The sequence below is a fragment of the Heliangelus exortis genome, chromosome 1, assembly GCF_036169615.1.
Source record: "Heliangelus exortis chromosome 1, bHelExo1.hap1, whole genome shotgun sequence".
Taxonomy (NCBI): Eukaryota; Metazoa; Chordata; class Aves; order Apodiformes; family Trochilidae; genus Heliangelus; species Heliangelus exortis.
In genome coordinates, this window is record NC_092422.1 from 183,723,858 (window position 1) to 183,750,068 (window position 26,211).

General features: G+C 39.9%; 1 protein-coding gene across 2 annotated transcripts in view; it reads left to right on the top strand.

The window, feature by feature from the left end:
- The first annotated feature begins 220 nt into the window (after positions 1 to 220).
- Positions 221 to 26,211, top strand: part of NAMPT (nicotinamide phosphoribosyltransferase) — a 31,452-nt gene continuing 5,461 nt past the window's right edge. Inside the window, exons 1-9 of one of the 2 annotated variants that reach the window (XM_071733935.1) lie at positions 268 to 451; positions 11,583 to 11,739; positions 13,016 to 13,119; positions 16,796 to 16,924; positions 17,380 to 17,538; positions 17,908 to 18,044; positions 19,968 to 20,193; positions 21,305 to 21,424; positions 23,861 to 23,878. In XM_071733935.1, coding sequence (XP_071590036.1) covers positions 392 to 451; positions 11,583 to 11,739; positions 13,016 to 13,119; positions 16,796 to 16,924; positions 17,380 to 17,538; positions 17,908 to 18,044; positions 19,968 to 20,193; positions 21,305 to 21,424; positions 23,861 to 23,878 — 1,110 coding nt within the window. In that variant the 5' untranslated portion in view covers positions 268 to 391. Of the gene's footprint in view, positions 452 to 11,582; positions 11,740 to 13,015; positions 13,120 to 16,795; positions 16,925 to 17,379; positions 17,539 to 17,907; positions 18,045 to 19,967; positions 20,194 to 21,304; positions 21,425 to 23,860; positions 23,879 to 26,211 lie in introns of both variants that reach the window. The other variant, XM_071733936.1, reaches the window with a different exon arrangement.

A 26,211-nucleotide genomic window follows, 5' to 3' on the forward strand; every position in this document is an offset into this window, starting at 1 on the left:
GAATCCAATGAAAGGGAACGTGCAGCACGGGGCCTTTCCCCGCCCCCCGTCGCGTCACAGCCACCGCCTCCCTTCCCCCGCACCCTCCCGCCGGCGGGGCCAACCGGAGCCTCCCTGCCTCCCTGGCCCCGCCCCGCCGCTCAGTGACCTCACGACCCCTCCCTCGGCCGCCGAGCCGTGCGGCCAATCAGCCGTGCAGGAAGCCGCCCCAGGTCCCCGCCCCCTCCCCCCCCCCCCCTGCCCTAATCCCCTTCTCCCCGCCCCGTCCCCCTCTCCCCTTTCTCCTCTCTCCCCCCCGCACCGAGCGCCTGGCGGCGGTGGCGGGTGGCGGCGCAGCCCAGCCCAGTCCTGTCCGTGCGGGCGGCGGCGGCGCCTCCTCGGGCTCGGCGACATGGAGTGCGCAGCGGCGGGGACCGAGTTCAACATCCTCCTCGCCACCGACTCCTACAAGGTGCGCGCGGGCACGGCGGGCGGGAGGGAGGGGAGGAAGGAAGGAAGGAGGGAGGGAGGGGGTCACCTCTGCGGGCGCCGTCGCACCGGACTCGCCGGGCCCGGCTATGCTCCGCGGAGCTTCGTCCGCGGGGCTCCGGGGCGGGCCGTCGCCGCCGCCAGCGGCTCCTGGCCGGCCGGGGCTGCGAGACGCCTCCCAAGGCGTGAGAGAGGGCGCCTGGCGGCGGCCGCTGCCCGGCCGGGGGGCTTTCCCCTCAGCCCCGTCCCGCGGAGGGGTGGCCGAGCCCGCTTCCCGCCGGGTGCCCAACGCCGCAGAGGTGGCGGCCGGGCGAGAACAGAAAGTGAAAGAGGGCGGGGTGGGTGCCGCCGTCCCGAGGAGCGGGCAGGACGCGGGGGGCGGCCATGGCCGGGGGCGTGGGCCGCCTCCGAGCATCCTTTGGTCTGCCCGCCCGCCCTCCCTCCCTCCCTCCCTCCCTCCCTCCCTCCCTCCCTCACCGGGACCGGGCGCACATGTTGCCCCGATGGAAGAGTGGGAGGTGAGCGGAGCCGTTGCTCTTAGTTTTCCGTATCTCAGCTCCGCTCTGCTCATTTCGGGCCGTGTAGCCATGCCGGTTGTGGGCTGCCCGCAGCTCAGTGCCTGGATGTGCTCTACAGCTGACTCAAAATCTGTATTTTTGAGTTTTCTGCTTATTTTCTGGCCCTTGAGATGTCCAATTTGCCAGGCAAGGTGTGCATTCAGAGCAGGCAATCACGCTTCATAAACCTCCTTTCGCTCCCTGAAGTTAAGTTGAAAACAGCGTTGGTTGATAGCGGTGGCCAGGTACCGGCGCACGGCCCTTCCTCCCTCCCTCCCTCCCTCCCATCCCGTGGTTTCTGACCCAGAAGCTACGTGACTGCCCAGGCCCACGTCCTGCCACTGCGCAGCGTGGCGAGAACGTAAACACTCGGTTTGCGGACGCTGGGTAGAGCTAGGCTGAGTCCGATGGTACAGATGTGGGGCTGAAACAGTAACTTTTTATCTTCAGGACTTGTACCGCAATATCCAAGAGGTTGTTGGTGCCCTTATCAAAGCTGCCCGAACAGCCCTCATTGTCACTGTGTTACATTTATTGTGTTACAGTCCTTTAAACGTTTGACCACTTGGATGGGTTTCAGGGGGGAAGGGTGCGTCTAGGTACAAGAGTTGGAAAAAACGAATACAATGTTACGGGCAGGTCTTGTTTCTGGCTACCTACCAAAGCCAGAGCTTCGGTATGGGCTCCGGTTCTGACTTTTGCTGTTGTAACTTTCCCAGCTCTTTCCTCTGTGAGACTGCTATTGCATGATGTTAGATAAAGATGCTCTTTTTGTAAAGAAAATCTTAGTATTTGTTGTTGCTGGTTGTGGGAAGGTGTGATGGAAGAATGGAAGATGCTGATCAATCTTAGAGCAGCTCAGCTGGAGCATCCTGTTACTGCTGTTGAGGGCTCACAAAACTGCTTTCATTAAGGGCTTAAGTCTAGCTACAGTACTCTTTAAGATGTTTAAGTGTTTGTTATTAAACTTAGTCAAATATGGAAGATTGACTTTTCTTCCATGTCTGAGACTAATCACATTAAATCCTGTAGGCCTGGGTTTAAATGACATCTATTTAAAATCTAATTTGCACACTATTTTTTCTAAATTCACTGGATTTGCTCTAGGGATTCATGGTAGCGGGGAGCACTGGAGTGAAAGATGCCCATTTTGCTTCTGGATTGTTTGCTGTTTTATAGGAAAGATGATTTGGTAACATTCCAGGATTGACAGAATTCTTAGAGGCTAAGTGAAAGGCCTGAGTGTGGTGGGGGTTTTTTTCCCATTTAAAACTGAATTTGGAAGAGGTTTTCCATGGCAGCTAGCATTGTTTATTATATTAAAACCAGTTGGGATTGTCTACTTTCCTTTGTTAGGACTATTCAATGTGTCCTTTTTTTTTTTTTTTTTTTTTTTTTTTTTTCCTGAAGCTGAAGAACTCCAGTGTCTTCGAACAATGCTTAAACAAGTAGCTTCTTTTATCTTGTTGAGTAATATGAGCAAACATCACTTACCTTCCCTCTGGATGATACTGCCATTTCCCAATCAATGAAACACACTTAGTGAGAGCACTTTCAGTAGCAATTGCACAAAAAAATCTGATAGTTTGCAGCATCAAGCTATATACAGGAGTTACCAAATGCTCTTAACTAGGAATTAAGACAAAAATGAGAATGTTTTTTTTTTTTTAAGCTATCTCTGCTTTTTTGTGTGAAGTTCTGTCTGTAGATGACGTTATGACATTCAGATTCTTTGAAAATGCATGTATCAGCTCAGAAGATTTCTTGGTGGCTCTATTGCAGTAGGTGCCAATCCATACAAAGTAATGTTGGTGACAAAAGTCATGTGGAAATAAACGGCTTGGAAAAAAAATGTGCAGACCATTAGAAACAGTAAAAGCCTAGCTTAGGCAACTGTCCATGAATAAAAAGTTCTGGTATCTCAGGGTCATATCTGCCACAACTCATTAGCTTGAGTGTAAGCCCTAGTGTTCCAATTCTCCATTGCTAAAGTTGGAAATTTTGGGGTGGAGAGAAAATCAGTTAATGGTTTAGTGCCCATAAAAAATTTGTAGGTAAAGGTCTGTCTTTGTGTTTAGCATAGGGCATTTCCTCTTAATTAATAGAAGCTTCTAAAATATTAGGCTTTAAAATCTTAAAAGGTGTTTTTGAAAAAACAACTATCATTTTAATTTCTAGTATACTCTATTTTTGTAGGAATAGTTTCTAGTGCATGAATTTCAGAGATTTGTTACATGCTGGACTCAGTACTGAGCTGGATCTTGTGGAATTGTACAAGGGTTCCAAAATTTTGAGACCAGGCTTCAAATTGTCCAGTTTATCTCTAGCCCCCATAACAAGATAAATGTTTTTTACATCAGTTAGGTTTTTTTCTTCCTCTGTACTTTCCTGCTTATTATTAAGCTTCTCCAAATCCCCCAACAGTGTAATTCCTGCTGTGTGCTGGGTATTATATGCCATCTCCTCAGTCTGGGTGTGGGCATATGGTATGGTGTGTGTGTATCTTGCTGATAAATACCAGCAGTCTCTCCAGTTCTTTGGATCACAAGAGTTCCAAGAGATTCATCAGTGCCCTGGTATCTGGTGAACCTCTTTGTGTTCAGTGTAGCAATGACACTTTTAAAATTTTCTTCTAGTGATTCAGTATTACTCAAAAAAGGAAGCATTTGAAGTTAAAATCTTTGTTGATAGAAAGCTGCAAATTAAGGGATATCAGCAGGCTTCTTGAAGATCACTGTTCTCACACATGCACTGGCTGCATGTTGTCTTACTCTTGTGTCAGTACCAAGAAGCACCGTGCTCTTGCCCCGCTGCAACAGTGAGGGTTCTGTTCACACATGGCACTTCCTAAGTGACAGGGTCCATGCCCTTCAGTTCTTCCTTCATCTGACATTGTTGTTGCCACACCACCTCTCCGTTTTCTTTCTCTTTGATTCTGAATTCTCTGTTTCTGTAATCCCATATTTATTCATTTCTGCACTGGCAAGAAATCTTCCAAAGTTATAGTCTGAAACTGTATTGAGAGGATCAGGAGCTGTGTTGTTCCTTTGAAAGACACCAGTGACAAGCTTATACCAGGCCTGGGTGGAATGGACCATGAGCTGCAAGTGGGGAAAGGCTATCAAAATGAGATCTGAACCTTGTTCACTAAAATAATGATAGCTTATTTTGCTTTTACCAATGAAATGTGTTACTGTTGTTTGGAATGTTTCATAATTAAGCAGATAGCTATAATAAGCTCCCATGCAATTACCCCATAGGAGAAGCTGAGTTGCTATTTAGACTGTAAATGTGATCTGTTTCAAAATTCAATTCTTTCTCAATGCTTCAAGTAAGCCTAAAAGATATGTAACTCTGTACACCATACTTGTTGAATTTTAAGTATTTGCATTTTGAATGACCATTTCTGGTCTGTATGGATGTAGGAGAGCTCTTGCTTCTAGAGTACTTCACAGGAGTGTGTTTACTTCAGGCTCTAACAGCCTGTATATTTTTTATTTAGAAGTCTAGAGGTATGGAAGGCAGAGATATGAGTACCCTTTGGTTTATTGGTTTGGGCTAATCCTTAATGACTGCAAAATATTCTTTCCAACAGCCTATATATGTATAGATTTTTATATTTTTTAAATTAAAATCTTGTGATGGAGGTGTGAATATGTTCTCTTGCTTTCTGTAATTCTGTCAGTGGAAAAGCATTGGAAACTTCTGGCCTGGTACTCCTCATAAGAAGCAATCTTTGCTCTGTCTAGGTTCTTTATCTTCCAAGTTTTGATTTGCAGTCACACAATCCTGCTACAAACCTCAAGTCATTGTTGCTCTAAAGGGACACTGCCACTGCACAGAATTCAGCCAATTTTAAAATTAATAGAAAGTAACCCCTTCTGGAGTCTTTGAAAATTTCATTGTTAAAAAAGGTAAATGTTTTTCTTTTTTTCCTTAAGAAACAAGAAACTGGTAGCAGTATTTGAAGTAGTACAGCTGACTATTCACATTAAACATAAGGCATTTTGTCATCTCTGTTATGATAATCTTGGATGGAAAACACAGAAAACTTTAGTGGAAAAGAAACCTGCTGTAAAGTTTTACCTTTTTTAAACTTTGTATTTTCTCTGGGCTGTTTAGAATACATTCAGTTCTCATCCTTATACTTGAAATTGTGTTGGGGTTTTTTTATTAAATTAATGTTGACATGGTCACTTGTAGCTTCTCTGCTGATGATGTACAGCTTCCATAGGAATTCAGCTGCTTGCATGTGTTCTCCTTAGTTTTCTTAGCACTGAGGAAAGCAAATGTCATTCCAGTCTTTAAAAAGGGTAAGAAGGGGGACCTGGGTAACTATAGTGAGTCTCACCTCCATCCCTGGAAAGGTGATGGAAAACTTACCCTCAGTGCTGTGTTCAGGCATATCAAGGACAAGAGGGTCATTAGGAGCATTCAGCATGGTTTTACCAAGGGGAAGTCATATTTAACCAACCTGATAGCCTTTTATGAGGACATGACCAGATGGATAGATGATGGTAGTGCAGTGGATGTGGTTTATCTTGATTCCAGTAAAGCATTTGACACCGTCTCCCACAGCATCCTCGCAGCTAAACTGAGGAAATGTGGTCTGGATGATTGGGTACTGAGGTGGATTGTGAACTGGTTAAAGGAAAGAAGTCAGGGAGTTGTGGTCAATGGGACAGAGTGTAGCTGGAGGCCTGAGGAAGCTGGGTCTCTTTAGCTTGGAGGAGACTCATTAATGTTTATAAATATGTAAAGGGCAAGTGTCAGAAGGATGGAGCCAGGCTCCTCTCAGTGAGAATCAATGATAGGACAAGGGGTAATGGATACAAGTTGGAGCATAGGAGGTTCCACGTAAACATAAGAAAAAGCTTTTTCCCTGTGAGGGTGACAGAACACTGGAACAGGCTGCCCAGTGAGGTGGAGACATTCAGAACCCTCCTGGATGTGTTTCTGTGAGACCTACACTATGTGACCCCACTCTGTCAGGAGGAATGAAGTCTACGATCTTTCAAGGTCTTTTCCAACCCCTAATATTCTGTGATTCTGTGACTGATCTCAATTTATTTTTTTTCCCCCTCCTCATCTGTTTTCTTTTTGTTTTTCAATACATGCAAGAGGTGGTGGACTGGGGACTCTATGATCTTTTGAGATTTCCAACCCCTAACACTCTGTGATTCTATGAATGAACTAGAATACAGATACATTAAAAGTGGTAGAAGATCAGCCTTCGGTTATAGCCTGCATGAGTTTATCCCTCGAGTTTTATAAAAGCAGATACCTCTCAATAGTCTCACATTAGGTCTTAATCTGTATTTGCTTTGCTTCTGCATTTTAAATAAGGGCTCTGTAGTCTCTCTAAGGCTACTGCCTTATGATGACTGGAAGCTCATATATAACCAAAACAGTAAGACTGTACTTGACTATAAGATTTTTTTTTTTTTTTCACCTCACTTCAAGTGTCTTACACATATGTGCTGTTGTTGGATGCCCTTTTTGTTGAGTTATTAAAGACTGATCCTCCTGAGATTTCCTCTTGTGTTCAATAAGCTTATCATTCAGCAGCACAGACTTTAGTTTGGTTTTCATTTCCACTTTTTTTTTTTTTTGTTGTGTACCTTTGCTTTCTTTCCTTCGTGATAGCATCGGAAGCTACAAAAGCATCCGTGTTGAATATAACTGCTGGTTACTGTTGTGGATTTTTTTTCTCCTGAAGAGGATCAGTGATCCTTTATAGTTACTGTTAACTATGTATAGTCCCAGTGTGGTGTGACTGCTCTGTTGGTTAAACCTCAGAGAGGTTTAACTAAAGCAGCGTTTCAAATCATGGCCCATTTCCACAAAATTTTCAACTAACATATAGTGCTGTAACTAAAGGTGATCATAGAGGTGCTTTGCTGAAGTCACCCCAGTGTAAATGTCAGAAGCACCATTGCAATAAAATCTAAACTGGTGATTTGGGCATGGGCAGGAGGATCCTCCAAATATCTCTTTCAGCACCGTGCTTGTCACATGAAAGTCTGTCCTGGTTTTGGCTGTTAATTTTCATCCTAGTAGATGGTATCATAAGAAGGTGGTTTGGATTCAGGTTGAGGGGGATGTTGATAACACCCTGATGTTCCAGTTGTTTCCAGCAGTGCCAACACTTAGTCAGGGATTCTCAGGATCTCACAGTTCCCTGACAGTGAAGAGGCTGCGGGTGCACAAGAGCTGGAGGGGGCATATCCAGGACAGCTGGCCCCAGCTGGCCAAAGGGCTGTTCCTTTCCATATGACATCATATGGGACATGCTGAACAATAAAACTGGGGGGAGTTGACCAGGTAGTGGCAGCAGCTGCTGGGGACTGGCTGGGCATTGGTCACTTCATGGTGAGCAATTGCATTGCGCATCACTTTTTTTGTCTGTTCTTTTATCATTATTATCATTTTTCCTTCCTCTTCTGTCATATTAAATTGTCTTTATCTCAACCCAAGAGTTTTATCATTTTTTCCAATTCTCTCCCCCATCCCACTGCAGGGGAGTGAGCAAACGGCTGTGTTGTTCAGCTCCCTGCTGGGTTAAACCACAACACAGGCTACGCTTGATTTTCACCTCCACTGGAAAGAATATATCCTGCTTCAGTGTACAAGGATTGCAGCACATGGAACAGCCCATACCTTGGGCCTGAGTTGCTTGCTGCAGACCTGAAGTGCCCTGGCTGAGTGGCAGAGCTGCCAGCTTCCAGGGCTGTGCTTCTGCTGGTTTGTCTTCCACCTGTCCCTCTGATCTTCGTGTTTCTGACTATGCAGTGCCAGGAGTTCAATGGCTGGGTTGTTGCTGGTTTGTACTAAAGATTTTTCAAAATAACTTAAGGAAGTTTAAAAACAGTCTTAGCTAAACTGGTATCATCTCTTTATGGGCAAGTTCCTGCTGGCTAGATACCTGGCTGGTTCTTTCTTCCCTGGAAGCAGGGCTTAGAAGCATCATTCTGTTGGCTCATGTTAGCACCCATCTGACCTAGCTGAGCACCAGGAGTAAACCACTGATGGGGAATTTGGCCACGCCTGATTTCTCTACTCATATCAGACCCAATTTTCTCATATTATCAAATGGCTGAATTATACAGACTTAACCTTTTAGAGTCTGTTTCACTGCAATCTCTTGTATAACAAAACTTGTAGGTTATAACATTATTTGTGTTTTATGTCAAATGCTTTCTTATCCAGCCTGTAAAAATGTAGCCTTTACCTAGTCATCCCTGTTTTATGATTGATATCTGTTAATTCCTTTTTCTTAATATTTAACTCTTAATGTTTGGGATGCTTTTTGGATGTTGTCTGATCTAAATCCAATTTGTACTTTGTAGTTTTACTCAAATGGCTGACTTGATTTAGTTAGTAGATATAGTTTTTTGTGGAGATATTATTTGTGCAGAATATACCTTTATTTTTACTAAGTTTAATAAGAAATAAAAGTGTTCTATTTCATTCAAAGTACAAAACCTTGTTGTAGATTGTTGTTCTGAGGGGCTGTTTGTGTTAGGTTTTGTATAGACAAAACCTAAACCACAGTCTTTGAACTGAATATCAAAAGCCCTTTGAAGATATTTTTGGATTTTGTTTTCTTGTAAGGGTATCTTAAGCCCAGCAGGGGCTTTAGTTTGGGTTTGGGGCTGGCTTCTTTTTTTTGTAGGTTTTTTGTTTGTTTGTTTTTGTTTGGTTTTGGTTTGGTTTAGTGTAGTTGGAGTTGTTTTGGTTTTTTTTGTTGTGCTTGGGGTTTTTTGTTGTTGTTTTGTTTTGTTTGCTGGTTTGGTTTTTTCTGTAGAGAAAGGGTTTCCTTTTGATGGTAGCCATTTCTGCTTTTCAAGAGCCCATCTGTTCAAGTCCTGCTTCTGTCATCCATCCCCTAACTGAGAGCATAGATTTATCAATACTGTCTCAATCTTCAAGTCACATAGGACACATTTCAAATATTGTACATCATAACTGGTTGTTCTTTCTGCTCTTCTTTAGAAAGCAGAAAGATGTAAAACTTCAGCTGAAAGCAAGGAAAATACAGGCATTTCTTGAAGCATAGTTTTAATTGTCTCAGTGCCTCTTAGTGTTGTAGTGGGTTTTTTTTGTTTGGTTGGTTGATTTGTTTGTTTGTTTGTGTTTGGTGGCATTCTTTGTGTCTTCTGTGAACTGTTCCTACTCCCTAGAGCCTGATCCTTTTTCTGACAATTTTTTTTTTTACCACCAGGCATTTCACTACTTGCCAAACCTCCTTATCATTGCTGTGGTGGATGGGTATTAATTTCTCATGTCCTAGTAGTCCAGAAATGCCAGCTAACAGTCAGAGCTGCCTTGCTATCTTGTGGGCAGATGCTACTGCTAGGTATGGTGCCCTCCTAAAAACTGGGAGGCCAAACAGATGGCCAGATAAGTGAACAAGGGGGGGTATAGGTCTTGTGCTTAACTTCTCACATACCTGTACAGTATACCTGGAGTAAGCAGTGCTTGGAAAGAGTCGTACTTTAATATTGTGATTTTTTTCTTAAATACTGAGTATGTGAGAAGCTTTGCAGATACACAGATTTCATCTTTATAGATAAAATGGAATGTCTTAAGAAGCACAGTTTATTTAAAATTGCAGATTAAAAGTTTGTTTAGATGTAAAACCTTAGTTGCCTGATATGTGTTTTTTGCTGTTCAAATAGATTTTAACATGTGAACCACCTTGGTTTCAGCCCTCCAGTTCTGATTTGCAGCCAGACCACCATGTTTTGTGATCATGTTTCAAAGCAGAGCTAAAATGGGAAGTCCCTAAAAAACCCCAGGTATTTAAATGCAATAGGAAAAGTCCACACCAGCTCAGTTTGCACTCTACACATTAAGCTAATTTGGTCCTGTACCCATTTGATAGATGGAAGCACTGAGCTGTAGAAGATGCCTTTGAACTGCAAAAGTCAAATATTGCTTTAAAGATCATGGCCCAAGATCACACAAACTTTCATTATAATGTAGGTGTTGACTTCAGCAACCAGCCAGTGGTTAATAAGTTCCTGAGTAGGCAGTCTCATGCGGATGTAGTTTGTTTTGTTAGAGCTGTTGTGAATAGCATTACACTGCTCTGCTCTAGAGCTTGTCACAAGGAATTCAGACAGTTGTTTGGGGAATTGTTCCCAGGATATCCAGCTATGTACACCTTAAGAGAAAGGGTTCTGTGTTGAGCAATTGCACTGAAATCATGAAGCTGTAGCATGCCAATAGGATGAAGAATGGAAATAAAGCTAAACGGAGTTCTCAGGTCATATAATGAATTCATAATGAAACATCAACCTGAAGTCCAGTCCCAGCCATATAAAGAGAATTTTTTCATAGAGCTGCTGTAACTTTTTTAAGTGGCCACAGTGTGAAGCAAGGAGCTTCTAATCTCTGTGCCTTACAATCAATGAACTTTCTAATGATTTTTTACATGCTCTTTCTCTTGGAGTCCATTTGGTACAATATTATGTAATGTGATTATATGTGTAAATGTGTTGCCATTAGTTAGAAAGATGTGTCAGACTGATTGGTTTTGATCATTTAACAGTAGGAGGGTGGTGGCTTATGAAGGTTGCATGTTTTATTTTGTTTCTTTTAGATTTTTTTATTCCTTTAAGCATGATGATATCCTGAAGAAAGTCTTCTGTGAGCTGGCACTGAGATTTACTTTTTTGGAAGTTCTGTGTAGAACTAGGAAAGAATGTATTACAATTTGTGGAGTGAGACATTTCTTAATAGCTAGAACTAAATCTAAAAGGCCAGTTTTGGTTTTGGATCTAAACTTGTTACTATTAAACGTTCTGCTTTTGAGTAGTTGTGGAATTGGAACAAAATAGGTTTGTTCTCCATCAAATGCATGTGTTGCAGTGCCTTGTGTTAAGTAAAGGCAGAAAACTTGCAATCACAAGCTTGCTTTTTTGTTTGTTTGTTTGTTTTAATTAAGCTTAACTTCTCCGAAGATAATGGAAAGATACAAATTTTAGTTATTTGAATGCTTCTGTGCAGCATTAGTATCACAACCACAACAGCCTTGTGCTGGTATAGGAGAACCAAAAAATGCAGTGGAGCATTCTGAGTGAAACAGCCTTCAAACTTCAGTCAAATACAGCAGGTGCCTCTGCTTTGGGAGTGGCAGACAGCATTGTGCTTCCTGTAGCTGCTATGCTTGGCCAAAGCGTGGGAAAAGGAGAAGTGACCTGGCATGTTGGTGCTCAGCAGTGCTCCTGAAATACCATCCAGTGCCTGTCCCTGTTAATCAAAGCAAAATCATCAGGGGAGTGGAAGGGCTGACAGTGAAGAGTACTGTAGAGGGAAAGGGTTGACACAGAAGCAAAGACTAAGATAAGGAAGGCAGCCTTTCAAATTCAGTTTAAGAAAATTGAAAGCTTCTTGGAAAGGGGAAATACCCTAAATAGTGCTGCACAGAATGTGAATGGATAAACAGTCCAGAAGGGTTGGGAGTTACTCTAAGCTTCAATGTATAAATGTGATTTCTCTTGTGTTTTGTAGTGATGTTTTGAGCTCTTACTGAAGTTTTTCTTAATGTAGGTTACACACTACAAGCAATACCCACCTAATACAAGCAAAGTATATTCCTACTTTGAATGTCGTGAAAAGAAGACTGAAAATTCCAAATTAAGGAAAGTGAAATATGAAGAAACTGTTTTTTATGGTTTGCAGTACATTCTGAATAAATACTTAAAAGGTAATTGTCTCAAATTCCAGTACAACTTTGTCTGTAATTAAACATCTTCATTTTTCAAGTATGTAGAGTCTTATAGTTGAAACAATTCTAATGGAAATAAATACACTATCTTAATATAGTGTAGGCAGTGACATGTGTAAGAGCTTATTTATGTGGTTCTGAAAATGAGATGTCCACTCATAAAATGGTATTTACTTCTTTGTTCAGACACCTCTCTACTATGTATATTTATACCAATGCTTTATTAAAAATGAAGAGGTGTTGAGCAGGCTAGATTGAAATCAATGAAAATAGGCTAAGATTGTGCATAGAATCACAAGAAGATAGAAGATTTAATGGAAAATGCATTTCATGTTCTGAGCATAAATTTTAGTCTGTATTTTCTGGTTTATTTACTGCGTAAACTAATAATGGTTTTAATTTCCCTTATATTTTAGTGATCTAAGCTGGCGGCAACTGAATATGGCAGCTACATGTGAAAGTGTTTTCAATTCTGACAACTTTAAGAGTAACAGATGAAAAGTCCTTAGTGCCACTTAGCATTCTGTTTGCTTTTTAGCATTACATGAAAATATCACCTGTTCTCACCTGAATGCAAGTTGCCTTCTGCCAAGACTCTGATGGAAACCTTTAGGCACATAGTTTATGCATCTTTGTCTTGATCCAGAATCCATAAATATCTCTGCCAATTCCACCAAAGACTGGAATTCCAGTATCATTTAAGCACTTGATAATTTTGTTTCTTTTCTCTCTTGTGATCTGAGATTTCTTCTCCTACATTTCCAGCAGATGACTGCTCCTAAAGCAGTAGCAGTGCTTGTTCAAATATCGGGTTAGGTGTCAGTTTGTATTGCAGAAGTGGTTAATGAAAGACTGATTGTAAGGCTACTCTGCAGGATTGTCTCTGGAGCAGCATAGTTTAACCCTTGTGCTGGGCTGGTTAAATCTTAACTACACGTGCCTGCATGCTCAGTCATCACAGTCCTCTGGGAAAAGCACTACTACTGAAACCCTTGACTGGTTATTGACTATCATAAAAGAGTAATAATCTCAAATTTTTTCTGAGTGACCTGCCAGTTATAATCCTGTTGGTTCTTGAGCATCTTAACCTATATGACAAATGAAAGTAAAATCTTGTTTTAACATAGCTAGTATACTGTATCTGGCAAATTTTCCACATCTTTGTTGTAGGCAAAGTGACTTTTCTGTGTCTGAACCTGTTTTTATTCGTTTTATAAATTGAGTTCTAAGCTTTCACCTGCTTCTGAAACCATAGGTAAAGTGGTGACCAAAGAGAAAATCAAGGAAGCCAAAGAAGTATATAGGGAGCATTTTCAAGATGATGTCTTCAACGAAAAGGGATGGAACTATATTCTGGAGGTAAAAATTGATGAAAATAGTATGAGATAATCTTGAAGGATTTATGAATCAACTGTAGAATAAATACAGCAATCTCTCCTTTTAACCGTGATAGTAAAGGCTGTATAAATATAGCTTTTTATGTTTAGGATATGGAGAGTAGCAGTTGTCAAAGAATAATCATATAATTGTAATTCCTTAGAGAAAAGTAATTTTCATCCTTTCAGATGCTAAATATGGCTTTGCAGGTAGGTAACAAGGATTTATGTCTGCTATCAGCCAGATACTGGAAGTGGGGGCTTGTTGGCAAGTCTCCATATCTAATACAGTGCTTAGTGGTTGCTTGCATCATTTACATTGCTTTTGTGACTAATAGTAACCTTGTTTTTCTAATACAGAAAGTATTACAACTTCTTGCTTGTGCAAATAGTTCCAGAAAACACATTTTGTTCATTTTTTTCCTAAAATTTTCTAAAATTTAAGTATAACTTTATTATGGAATGCAAGACTTGAGCACACACGAATCCCATCAAATTACGTCTTTCCACAATTATCCTCTTTTCCTTTTGTTTAAAAAGGTGTCAGTCTTCAAGTAGTTGCAAACATCAATTCTCTGTAAAAGCAGCAGATTCAGACTCATAGCATTCATCAGAACTGTTCTAGTCTGTGCACATTAATTAAATGCTAAGTTTCACTGTGGGTTCTAGTAAATGGATATTTTGGCATTTGAAAACACAAATTTTTGCTCTTTAAGTTCTTTAGTTCTCTTTAGTTCATTTTCTCTGGATATCCTGATTGTATGTATTTTGAGGTGGCATCTGTCTGAATAAACCTGGATGTCATCTTGCAACCAGGATAGACTCTAAGTTATGCAAGAGAAAAGTGAGTTTCGAGTAAAAGCTGCAAAGGGCAGCGAGGTAAATAAAACTACTGTTTTCTAACAGGGAGTTGCAGAGAGGTTTGTAGAGGATCTGCGTCTGTTTTAAATAACTACAGATGTGAATTCAATCCATATTTATGCTGAAGATACACTCTGCATTGTCAACTGCTCTCATCTGTATTTACAGTAACCTTTTTCCCTCTTTGGCAGAGCTGAGTAATAACACTTTGAATGTTTCATGCCTGTCCACACTGACTTTTAATGTTGTCAGGGTTTAACACTGGCCCGGCAATTAAACCGAGTAACAGACGCTCTCTATTAATCTCTCTCTCCTCCCTGATAAGAAAGGAGAGAGAATAAGGGAGAGAGACTTATGGGTTGGAAACTAAACTACACAACTTTAATGAAACAGTAATGATAAATAGGAAAAATTAATAAATATATACAAATATACAGGAAAATGGATACCACATTCCTCCCCCCTTCCCCCCAATAGCTCTCACGTCACCACCGAGGCTGCAGGGCAGCCCTGGGAAAGTCCAGGCTGGACTCCTGGAGTCGGCAGCAGTTGGGAACTGGAGGCAGGAACACACAGATATGGGCTGGCACGGATCAGGAGCACAGGCAGACGAATGGATGGGATCCTTCCAGGGTGCCGGGGTGAAGGAAAGGGAAGCAGGAACCATAGAACCATAGAATTGGCTGGGTTGGAAGGGACCTCAGAGATCATCAAGTCCAACCCTTGATCCACTACTGCTGCAGTTACCACACCATGGCACTGAGTGCCACATCCAGTCTCTTTTTAAATATCTCCAGGGATGGAGAATCCACAGGAAGGGCAGGCAGCCGGAAGCTGGAAATCAGGAAATCTGGCTTGGCCCTCGTGATCCCTCAAATTTATACTGAGGATGACGTGTATGGGATGGAATACTCTGTTTGGTCAATTCTGGCATCTATCTTGTCCGTTCCTCCCCAAAGGAGGGATGCAGGTGGGACCTCTTTATGTTTTCCTCAGAGCTGAGCAGTGTCCTTGGCTCTGCACACCAGTCTCTAGCAGTAACTATAAACATCAAGTGTTATCAGTCCTAGAAACACACACTGTCTGAGAAACTTGCTGTTAATTTCAGCAAGTGCAACTACTTACAAGAGACTTAGCTAAAAGCAAAAGTACAAGACAGAAAATCACCTTTATCCTGGCCCAAACCAGGACAAATGTGCTTTAACTAATTCCCTTTCAGTGTGTGCTTTTGGTTTAGTAAAAATAATCTTGCCATACCTCCTATGTGCATTGGTTTATTCCTTTGTCAGATTTTCTTGTTACAATTGGCTCTCAAACTGGAAGTGAAAGTAACCTTTTGGTCTTTGATTGCTTTTATGTGCACAAAGAATCCCTGCTTCTGCTGCCTAAATTCCTGTGTATATTCACATACCTACCTACCACTGTCTGCTTTCTGGCTCTGCTACCTAATGTGTAGTGTTGAGTCAAGTGGAGGGAGCAATGGCTGAATGAGTAAAGTGCCAAAATGAATTTGAGATGTACATGCATGAATTTTTTAAAAGATGAGTAAATACTGATATGCCTGAAGAACCAAGGGGTGGTGTAAAGGCTGGAATAGGTGACAAGTGATAGAGACTTAAGCCCTGAATTGTGCAAGTTGATTGTACCTAAACTTTTTGTAAGGGGCTATAATATAGCACTTTATGATGACTGTATTGCTTTTTTCATGGAAAAAGTCACCACCTGTAACAACTTTGAAATCTGTTTGTTTTTTCTCTTAAGTATATTTTGATCTCATTGAATCAGTAGGAAATTATTGTGAGCCTTTTTAAAGGCTTCATTGTCTGCTTTTTAATCCAGAACAGTCATCTCCAAGTCTGATAACTCAGCTCTGTAAGGAAATTAAACACAGTTTGCTTTAGCATATTAGACTTAGGAAGAAATTTTTAACTGTAGGTTAGAAGAGACTTCTGATATGGCAGACTGGAGAAATATACTTGGGCACTGGAGAAATATATTTTGATACTACTTATGAACCTGAATTTCTCTGAATTAATGCAATTTTTGTTGCTTTTATTGAATATCTCAGGAGAAGCTTTCTGTCAAAACTATTAATATACAAAATAATTTAATCATCAGTTTTGCTTGTAGAGCTGTTTCAAAAAGCTAACTTTCAGAGTTTGTTTGCAACTCACTCTTTTTCAAGAAGCATATTTCACAGGTTTATTTCAGAGATGAAAGACTGAATTTGACAAAAGAATGACACTTGAAGATGAAATTTCATGTTTAGTGGATAACATATGATAGAATATTCTTTAAAATAGATATTGAATTGATCCTATTCTAATAAATTAATGAAGCACACAACTAAGCAAAACAAGAAATTTTTTTTTTTTAAATTTTTAAAAAAGCTACATAATAGCTTAACTTTTTTTAGCTTACTTCATATGAAAGCACTGAAGAAAACTGAATAGCAAATATTCCTTGTTCTGTGGGTAGAAACTAAGTGTTTTTATAGATTATTTAAGACTTCCTGATTCAATCTGTGCAAGAAATACACCTGATAACCATAATTTGGTTTGATAAAGAGACTATTTTTGAGGTTACAGGATTTTCTTCCTTTTTGATGGATTTTTTAATTCATTTAAGCTGATAGATATGCAAACCAAATTATTTATAGCATTGAAAAAAATGAACAAAAAAGCTTTATCAATTAACTGGGATATCAATAGCCCAGCTTTTACCCATTGAATTGAAAAAAAAGAGAAGCAGGTCCTAACCTTTCGTGTTGTCTAACAATATTACTGTTTCTTACACAGAAATACGATGGTCATCTTCCTATAGAAATAAAGGCTGTTCCTGAGGGCTCTGTAATTCCTAGAGGAAATGTTCTTTTCACAGTAGAAAACACAGATCCAGAGTGCTACTGGCTCACAAATTGGATTGAGGTCAGTTTGGAAAGTTAATGTTTTTTCTAAGTAAATATTAATGCACTTAAACTACAGGTTGAACCCCTTATTGGTTTAAGGGGAATCTCTGGTGTCTTTCATTTCTGCTTTCAGTAAGCTTGAATTCTTTTTTTACTGCTCTTACATAGAGTTTTTTCCCTTACCTGGCAAGAGAGTGTAATAATTTTATAGGAAATATACAACAGTACTTTTATCCACAAGGAAAGAAGGGTGGGGGAAATTGTGTGTCTGTGACTTGGCAGTGGTAACTCTGAAGATGGTCAGTTCCTGGCTTTCCTTGTGCTAATTACTTTAGTCCTAAAGCAAACTATTGGAGACATCAGTACTTTCTGAATGAGTAATGGAAATAAATAGACCTTTTTATGCCTGATTAAATGCCAAGAGAGAAGTCCTAAGCAAACATACACCTAATAATGTGATGGGGTTTGTTTTAGACTATTCTTGTGCAGTCGTGGTATCCAATCACAGTGGCTACAAACTCTAGAGAGCAGAAGAAGATTTTGGCCAAATATTTGCTAGAGACTTCTGGCAGCTTAGAAGGACTGGAGTATAAACTGCATGACTTTGGCTACAGAGGAGTTTCCTCTCAAGAGGTAATACTATTTGTCTAATGATCTGAGCAGTCGAGTTGTTCTTAGCTATAAAGCACTGTAGGATGTATCTGTTAAGAGCTGTATCCCTGTTCAGCAGTGAAATTGTGAATGCATAGGGCACTGTGTTTGGACTTAGGTGGAGGAGGGGGGAGATCTGAGTTGGGTGTGGAGGGTGTGTGTCTGAACTGTGAGCACTAGACTTGGAGAGGTTTCTTTTCTATGTGGAAGCTTCTACATGTAAATGCATGAAGAGGGTATTGGTTGAATAGGTTCTCAGTCAAGAGTTTTGCTGTTACAAACCACTGGTAGGTGGTGACTGGCTATAGCCTTCTGTATTTGGTGTGGCAACTGAAAGTCCCTCTTTTTTAGACTGCAGGAATAGGAGCTTCAGCTCATTTGGTGAATTTCAAAGGAACAGACACTGTAGCAGGAATTGCATTAATTAAAAAGTACTATGGTACAAAAGATCCGGTTCCAGGATACTCTGTTCCAGCTGCTGAACACAGGTAAGATACTGGGCTATTAAAGCCTTTTTTAAAGTAGTTTCACAAAATGTAATTTTTTTCTGCATACAAAGATGGGTAAGAGTTAAGCTGTTCCACTTACGCTGTGTTGTCCATGACTGATCCACCTGTTGAGGCTGAAGTTCAATACTGATGCCCCTGTACTATGGACATAACAGTAATGTGGTTGTTTGTAACTATACATGTTTTAACCATTTTTAACTGTAACCCTTTTACCAGCATTTAAGTAAATTTGCATTTTTTAGAATGGACTTGAAGGTTTACAGGAAAAAGTACATATTGAAGACTGATCCTATGAACTTTAAATGCTGTTTTAGACATAAGACTGAAAATGAAAAAACATGTAAATTGCAGTTCTGGACTCTCCCAGATTCTGTTCTCTCTCCAGAAGAGGCAATTGCTCTAAAGCTTCCCATCATCAAAACTGTTTCAGCCAGTGAATGGTAAATCCTTGATCTCTCACAAATAATTGAGTTTTTGAGAGTAAGGAACAGATCTCAAACAGGCTTTTGAGATTAAGAGGTCTTATTTTCTATATCTGAATCCTGTTCGAGGTCAGGAGTGAATGCAAGTCCTTGGATTTCACTTGCATGTCTGCATATTGAAATATGCAGAATATAAAGCAAGGGACAGGAGCTTTTTTCTTAGAATACAAAATCTAGTGCTTTAGAATGGTGAATATTTTTTCACATAAAATTGCAGAATGGACAATGGGAAGGGTTACATGAAAAAGTTATAATAGGGTGGTTATCATCATTGAATGAACACTGCTTCATATAATTTTCTGCACCGTTGCCCTAGTGATGCTCTAAAACATCTGATCAGTAGAAGCATCTTCTTTTAGCTTAGCCTAGTACTGCAGTTAAATCCAAACATGATGGACCAAGCAACTCTACAAGTTTTAATGAAAGCAAACACAGGTAGTCAAAAAAAAAGCAGGCACCCTTTGCATAGCATATTGAAGTGGTGGTATGACAGCAGACAGCTTAAACTATACTATTGAAAGTTTGCATTGCTAAGGGCAGGCTGCAGTCACCCTTCCCAAGTTAATAGACAAAAAGGGGTGCAGTGCCTGTGAGTGTGGTGCTAGCCTTTGGCATGCCTCCACGGTAGGTCATCAGACTGTCCCAGCCTCTTGGAAATTAATTTTGTTTTGTCTCTAAACTGCTGTGATCTGGGGCTTCTGTCCTCACAGAAGTTAATGCCAGGATTTCATGGTAAAGGTGCAGTGGCCACTGGCTCTGACTGCACAGCTGTGCTTTGCATGAGTTTTCAGGTGTTCACACACAAGTTACTACTGACAGTCAAAACATACAGGACAACTACTGCAGATCAACTGGCATTCAGTAACTTATTTCCTCTCTTAGCAACTGTTTTATGTGCTTGCTTGTATCCTTGTATCAAGGGTAATGCCCAGAGGTTCCTCTAGAAGAATGTTTGTGTGAGTAAGCATAACAATGAATGACTATTAAAAAAGAATATAAATTGTGTTTTCTTCCAAGATTTTTCTAACATCTGCTTATAGTTTTCTACTTCCCACTTTGTAGCCTGAAGTTGCCAACACAGATGTCCCGGTCTTGCATCTGTAGTTCCCTGCTTAAATTTCACATTTAAAAGAGAAACTCTCACAAATGCTAAATAAATAAATAAATTGATTGCCTTTTACGCTTGAAAGAAGCTTCATGTTTCCAGTGTTTGTCTGAGTTGTCAAAGGTCAGAGTACTGTTTATTCAGTACATATTATATTTACTCTACATGCAACACAAAACTGATAAGGAGAGTTTATGCTGTCTTGTTTTCATATTTCCTGTTGCTATATTGGGCTGTTCCTGATAGGAAATACAGGATTTGTTGATTTAACATATAAATGCTTCTCTAACATGGATTTTTCAATTGACTTTACAGTACCATAACAGCCTGGGGAAAAGATCATGAAAAAGATGCTTTTGAACACATAGTGACACAGTTTTCTTCAGTGCCTGTATCTGTGGTTAGTGACAGCTATGACATTTTCAATGCTTGTGAAAAAATATGGGGCGATGACTTAAGACATATAATTGAAGCCAGAAGTCCAGAGGCACCACTGATAATTAGACCAGATTCTGGGAACCCCCTCGACACTGTTTTAAAGGTAATCCTTTCTTGAAGTTGTTTGTATATGAGATTGGGAAGGGAAATGGTTTTCTAATGACTGGCTAACACAGGAAACATAATGTGAACTTGGTATGCACAGCATATAGTTGATGCTGGATGATCTGAATCTATGAAAAATGTGGGTGTTTACCTCATCTCAATATAGATACAGAAGCTTTTGCAGTCTGAAGAATTTAATCTTTTTTGTCAAACCCATTCTTGCATACTACTCTTGAAGTGTTTACAACAGCAAACAGTTTTATTGGTCTAATGATGCACAAATGTTTCTATAAGGAGAGATCTTTCATCATTTAACAAGAAATAAAATGGGAAACAACTGGAGCATTAATAAATTCCAAGTGAATAAGACATCTTGCCACCAACTTTAGGTATCTTGGTATCCTATATTAATGCAATTCACTGTTTTATGCTACAAATACAAGTTTAGCACTCTTCTCCCTTTTGTGAGATGTGCATTTAAGTCAGCGGCACCTGACTCAAAGGTGAAAAATGCTTCTTGCCTTACAACTGTAGATTTTAGCACTTTTTTAATAAGTAGGAGAGATTTTACTGACTTTTTAACTCTAGTCAAATTAGATCCAGTTTTTACACTTTGTGGTTTTGGTTTTTTTCCTTTGGGACAAGTGAGATAATGCAAATATATTAAATAATATTTGTCAGATCTGGTGAGAAAAACTCTTAACTAAAGTGTTTCATTTTAATTATTGGTGGCTAACAAAATTGCAGGAAACTGAAAGCCTCATTCACCATCTTGAAAGGTAAAAAGAAGAGTAGAATCTTCAGTTGACACAGTTAATAGCAAAAATTCACAGCAACCAAAGAGAAAGGAGGGAAGCATTGATTCTGATTAGCTCTCAGGTACAAGTTCATAAAGGCCATATGGTCTGTGACTGCCTTCATCTAATGGCTTCCCCCACAATAGCTGCCATGCTTTTTGTTTGTGTGCCTATGTAAATAGATTAAGAGCAGGATATGTGGATATACTTATGGAATTTTTTTGTTTTTCAGAGCATGACTCAAATGTAGAAATTGTGTTTATTGGAACAGCAGGTTTTTATTTTGAACTCTCGCCCTTATTTTTTCAATAGGTCTTAGAGATTTTAGGGAAGAAGTTTCCCATTACAGAGAACTCAAAAGGTTACAAGTTGCTACCACCGTATCTCAGAGTTATCCAAGGGGATGGTGTGGATATCAACACCTTGCAAGAGGTAGGAGATCCTGTTCATGTGTCAGAGTGACACCAGTAATGTTGATACTTACTCTGGACTGTTGTTGCTAGTCATATATTGCACCTTCTCTGCTGACCCTACCCTGCCCTTCGTTCCGGACATTGGCAGTGATATCCTAATGTGTAAAACAAATTCATTAAAGCTCCCTGGGGAATTACTAAAATGCATAAAAATACCTAAAAGGCATTTCCTAATCCCCCTGTTGTAACCCTTCTCCTCCCACTGTCTCTCCTTTTGTTTGCTTTCATCCTGCTTGTCAAGTCGAATTCAGATCCAAATCTGGCAGTGTTTGGTCCTTTCATTGATATCTAAAGTACACTGCATGATTGCTGTGCTGTAGCAGTAGTGGTAATTATCTGGTTTGGCTTATTGGTTGTGTGCCATCTGAAGTGTGCTTGCACCCAAAGTTTGAAGATGTGGTGTTAAATGAGACTTTTTAAAAACAAGGGTAGGGGAGGCAAGTTCATTAATTTGGCAACTAGTGGAATAAGGATTGTTGAAAGCCCAGAAAATATGTATAACAGTGAGACTGTAGTCTGAATCAAAAGTGCAATTTTATCAAGACAAAAATTGATGAGTTAGAAGATGCTGCATGCTTGAAACTAGTTATAAAGCAACTACTATTGACTAGATGAAGTCTAGTACTGTAACATGGCTACAAAGGTACAAATTAGAATATCTAGAGGTGACAAGGGGCATATAAAAGGAGAACTTGACTTTATCAGGTTTGTCCTGGGACATTCATCTTCAGCTTCATTAGAGTTCAAAAGCAAAAATAAGTTGAATAAATTTAAGAGCAATTTTACTTGATTGTATTGATGCTTGTCTTAGCTTTCTAAATAAACAAATCCTTGGATTCTTCTTAACAAAGTTGACTTCTGCTGCTCCTCAAAATTAGGAGTAAGAGAGACACCAGACTTGGTTTTTAGTTGATCTGAAAGTATCTAACTTATCTAACATGGGAACATAATATAAACCTCAGCAACAGAATTCAAATTTGTCATTTGTGTCCTTAGAGGGCAGTTAATGCTGAGATTGTTGCCTGATACGCCAGCTGTAGTGCAGTCACGTGCTACAGTTTTTCTTTTCTTTAAATTTTATTTTACTTTTTTGTTGTTGTTGTTCCACATAGCATTTCAAACATACACCTGTCCTAATGTGTGTAATATTAACAAGCATGAGAGGTTAATAGCTGGAAAGTCTTGTCATTGGGCACTACAGATAGAAACTCCCTCTTTTTTTTTTCTTTAGTAAATTTCTGCTTGTTCTCAGCAACTATTAATTTTTCTTGTGAGGAAAACAGAAGGTTGCTTTTTGTAAGTTATAGTGGACAAAATTCAATGATGCTCATATAGCACTGATTGTAATTAAAGTATTAAAACTAGTTTGTAAAGTCTTTACATTAGAGGAAAACTTTCACTGCTCTCCAAGTCCTAAATACAGCAGGAAAATAATTGTAGCAGGGAATGGGAGAGGATAACAGGCAGAAGAAGCAATTCTTTGTTCAGATGATCTGCCTATTTATGTACTTTCCTTATCAAGTGGTAACTGATCATAAGGAAAAGTCTGCCTGTAATGTGTAGTAAAAGAAAGTGGAAGATCCGGTTCTGCAGGACTCAGGGAGCAGATGGAACTCCCTGTGCCCAGTGGCTGCCTTTTCATCTCCTCCTGAGACTGCAGACCTGCAGGGCACATCATGTCAGCTTTGGTCACTGAGCCACTGATCATTAAACTAATTTAACCCCCACACATAGCAGCAAACTAAATCAGCCAAAAGTGACCAGTTTTGTAACTTAGTGAATTAAATTGGCCAAAAAAAAAAGGGGGACCAGTACTCACCAGCTCAATACAGGAGAGAAAATGATGTGTTGTTTTGAGGTGAGTGAAGCAGGTAGGAAGGAAAGAGACAGTTGGAAAAAGACCAAAGGAAAGGTGTTTGCCTAAGAAGACTGCGATCTTATGGCCTTCTTTTGCTCATGTTTAAATTTAATGGGTCTGTTGATCCCTCTTACTTTAACAAAACCAAGGTTACAAAGCTAACTTTTGAAAGACTGGGTAATAGTTTGACATTTAAAAACAAAACAACAACAACAAAAACCAGAACAAAAAACCAATATAGAACCAACCCAAACCAACCCTAAAGTATACTTCATCTTTTTCAAAACAAATATGAATATATTGTTGTGGCTATAGCCTATGCAAGTGAGGACTCTAATATAATCATATCATATCAGTCTTAGGTTCTAGGCATGAACTACAGATACAGATGAAAGGTAATGAGTACAACAAAAAAATCTAGAATTAGTAACTTGTAATGATAAGTCAGTCTCTTTTAAGTATCCAAACTAGCTGAAACAACATTATAGAAAACAACTTGGAGTATAAACTGGATTTTAAAATTCTTTGTTTTAATAGGGGATGCTGGTAGAACAGGTAAGGAACCTTTTCTGAATTTCTTCTAGCATTTTCACTTTTAAAAATCATTCCAATCTGCTAACTCCACAATATACTACACTTTCAAAGGATTTTCTTTGAACATTCAATTTCCAGATGTCTTTAAATTTTTATATGCAGAAAATCCTTTAATCTGGAGTCACAATTAATATATTAATCATGCTCATAATGGTCAGAGGAAGCTGGTCAAAACCTTACTACCTAAACTGTTCTTCCTGTATAGGTTTGAAAGTGTGAGCTAATAAATTTTTCTGTATTGTTTTCCTTTGGGGCTGGCTTCAGTTCTTTCAGATCTCCCCTTTTTCTTCTTCCATATTACTGCTGCTGTTTGCCACCTCTTCCCTATGACAAAGGAAGCTGTTATCTGGGATTCTGCTGTGGGTCACTGGTAGGTAGGGTCAGGGCTGCCTTTCAACTTAGTCTCAGTTTCCCTTCCCTTCCACCGCTCAGTCAGCCAAAGATGTCTGACTAAGGAGATCCTTTGGGACAGGTGGAAAGGTGGAAGGCATTTCTTCACCCAAGGTAAGTGATGAGTTGTGCCTGTGGCACAAGCTGAACACAAATGAGAGCAGGAACACTTGCTGAAAGACTGTTGACATTTTTTTCCCCCAAGCAAGAAGGTTAAGCAGTCATGGCCCAGCTTAGCTATACTTTCACTAGCATGTGTTTACCTGCAAATATTAGTGAACATGAAGTTAAGCATGATGCACCTTGGTAAGATGTTGTTTGTACCAGATACCAGATAGTTTGTGCTACATCTTGAAGGCATGGTCAAAAGATCAGTATTAGATCTGATCTACATAACTCAGTGAAGATAGGAGCAGAATTCATTCAGGCTTGGTCAGTATCTGGACAGAAACTGATCAGAGTCCAGGTGGAGTTAACCTGCATTTGACTTTTCAAAAAACAGTGAAGGTAAATAAGGTCCATATCCAGGCCCAGTCAAGTATGACTTCTTACAGTACTATTGGACCTTACACTTAAGAAGAAGGTATACAAAATCCCTTTTCTTAGCTTTCTTTTGTCATCTTCAGTTACTTCTGAGATGCTCAAGGGAGAATATAATGAATTTCAATTCTTTCTCCTTCCTGGGTATGCCTTTTAACTGCTTCCAGGAGAACCTAATCACCTGAATTTATATATTGCTTTTGTGCATGGTCACTATCTGAAAGGATTTGGTGACTACTGCTAAAATCCACAGGGCTATCACATTATTGAGGTGGTATTTGTTCCAGATAAAAAGCTTCCAAAGGGTTCCATTAAACAAGAGTCCTGGTTGTAGGGCCTGAGATTTGTTTCAATTGGCCCCATTGGTTGAGGCTGAGTAATCTGGTATAATTAGAATGAAGCAAACTCTCAGATGACATTTACACTGGGGAAATCTCTGCTAAAAATGTAGTGGGAAGGTGTTCAGAGCATGCTCTCAAAGTTATGACTCTGCAGTCCACCTCTCCTGTTGGCTGGCCTCTTGTCAGGCATTCAGGCTTTGAAGAGTACTTGTGAAGAGAGAGACTACATGTGACTAAAAGGATAAACAACATACTAGTGTGCTCTTTTGTTTATAATAGCTACCCATTTGCCACTGTCTGAACTTGGAATTGTCTTTTTCTTTTTTTCTCATGAAACTTTAATTTTGCCTTAGGTGTCCCTTTAAAAAAGTGGCTTGACATCAGTAGCTCCTGGAACTGCCCTGTTCAGTGTTAATTGGCATTTCATTTTTGATGCAGACGGTTGAGACTACACAAAAGATTACCAGACTTCTGACAATGTTGATTTTTTAAATCTCTACACTCTTCCCCATAGATCATGCCATTCCATTCTGCTTCTTACCTTCCTTTTTTCTGAATAGATGTGATTTTGGTGTTTCACCCACTCTGAAGTTTTTTCACTCGCTTTTGTTAGTAAAATGGTTAGGAGATAGGAGTTGAAACGCTCTCTTATTGGGGCTGTAAGCATAATTTCAGGGTAACAGGTTGAGGAAACAAATCTTGGCCATTTATGAGCATGATTAAACTGGCAACCATTACTCCAGGCTAAAGGATATCATGTTTGTCTGGATAGAATGATGGTGGGAGGAAATGATATAGTAAGTTTTCATTTGACTGTTGATAGCAGTGCAGTTAACATTGATCTGTGCTGCCTGAGCAGGTGGCAAAGCACACTTTTTGAGCAGCTTTATGTATCCCCATTGCCCATCATTGAAACTGCTAATTGAATTCCAGCTCACGTGATTTTCAGGAGAACTGCTCTGTTGAAGTCACTGGTCAAAGTGGGTTATAATTTTCTGGAGAGGATGAGCAAGATGACTGCTT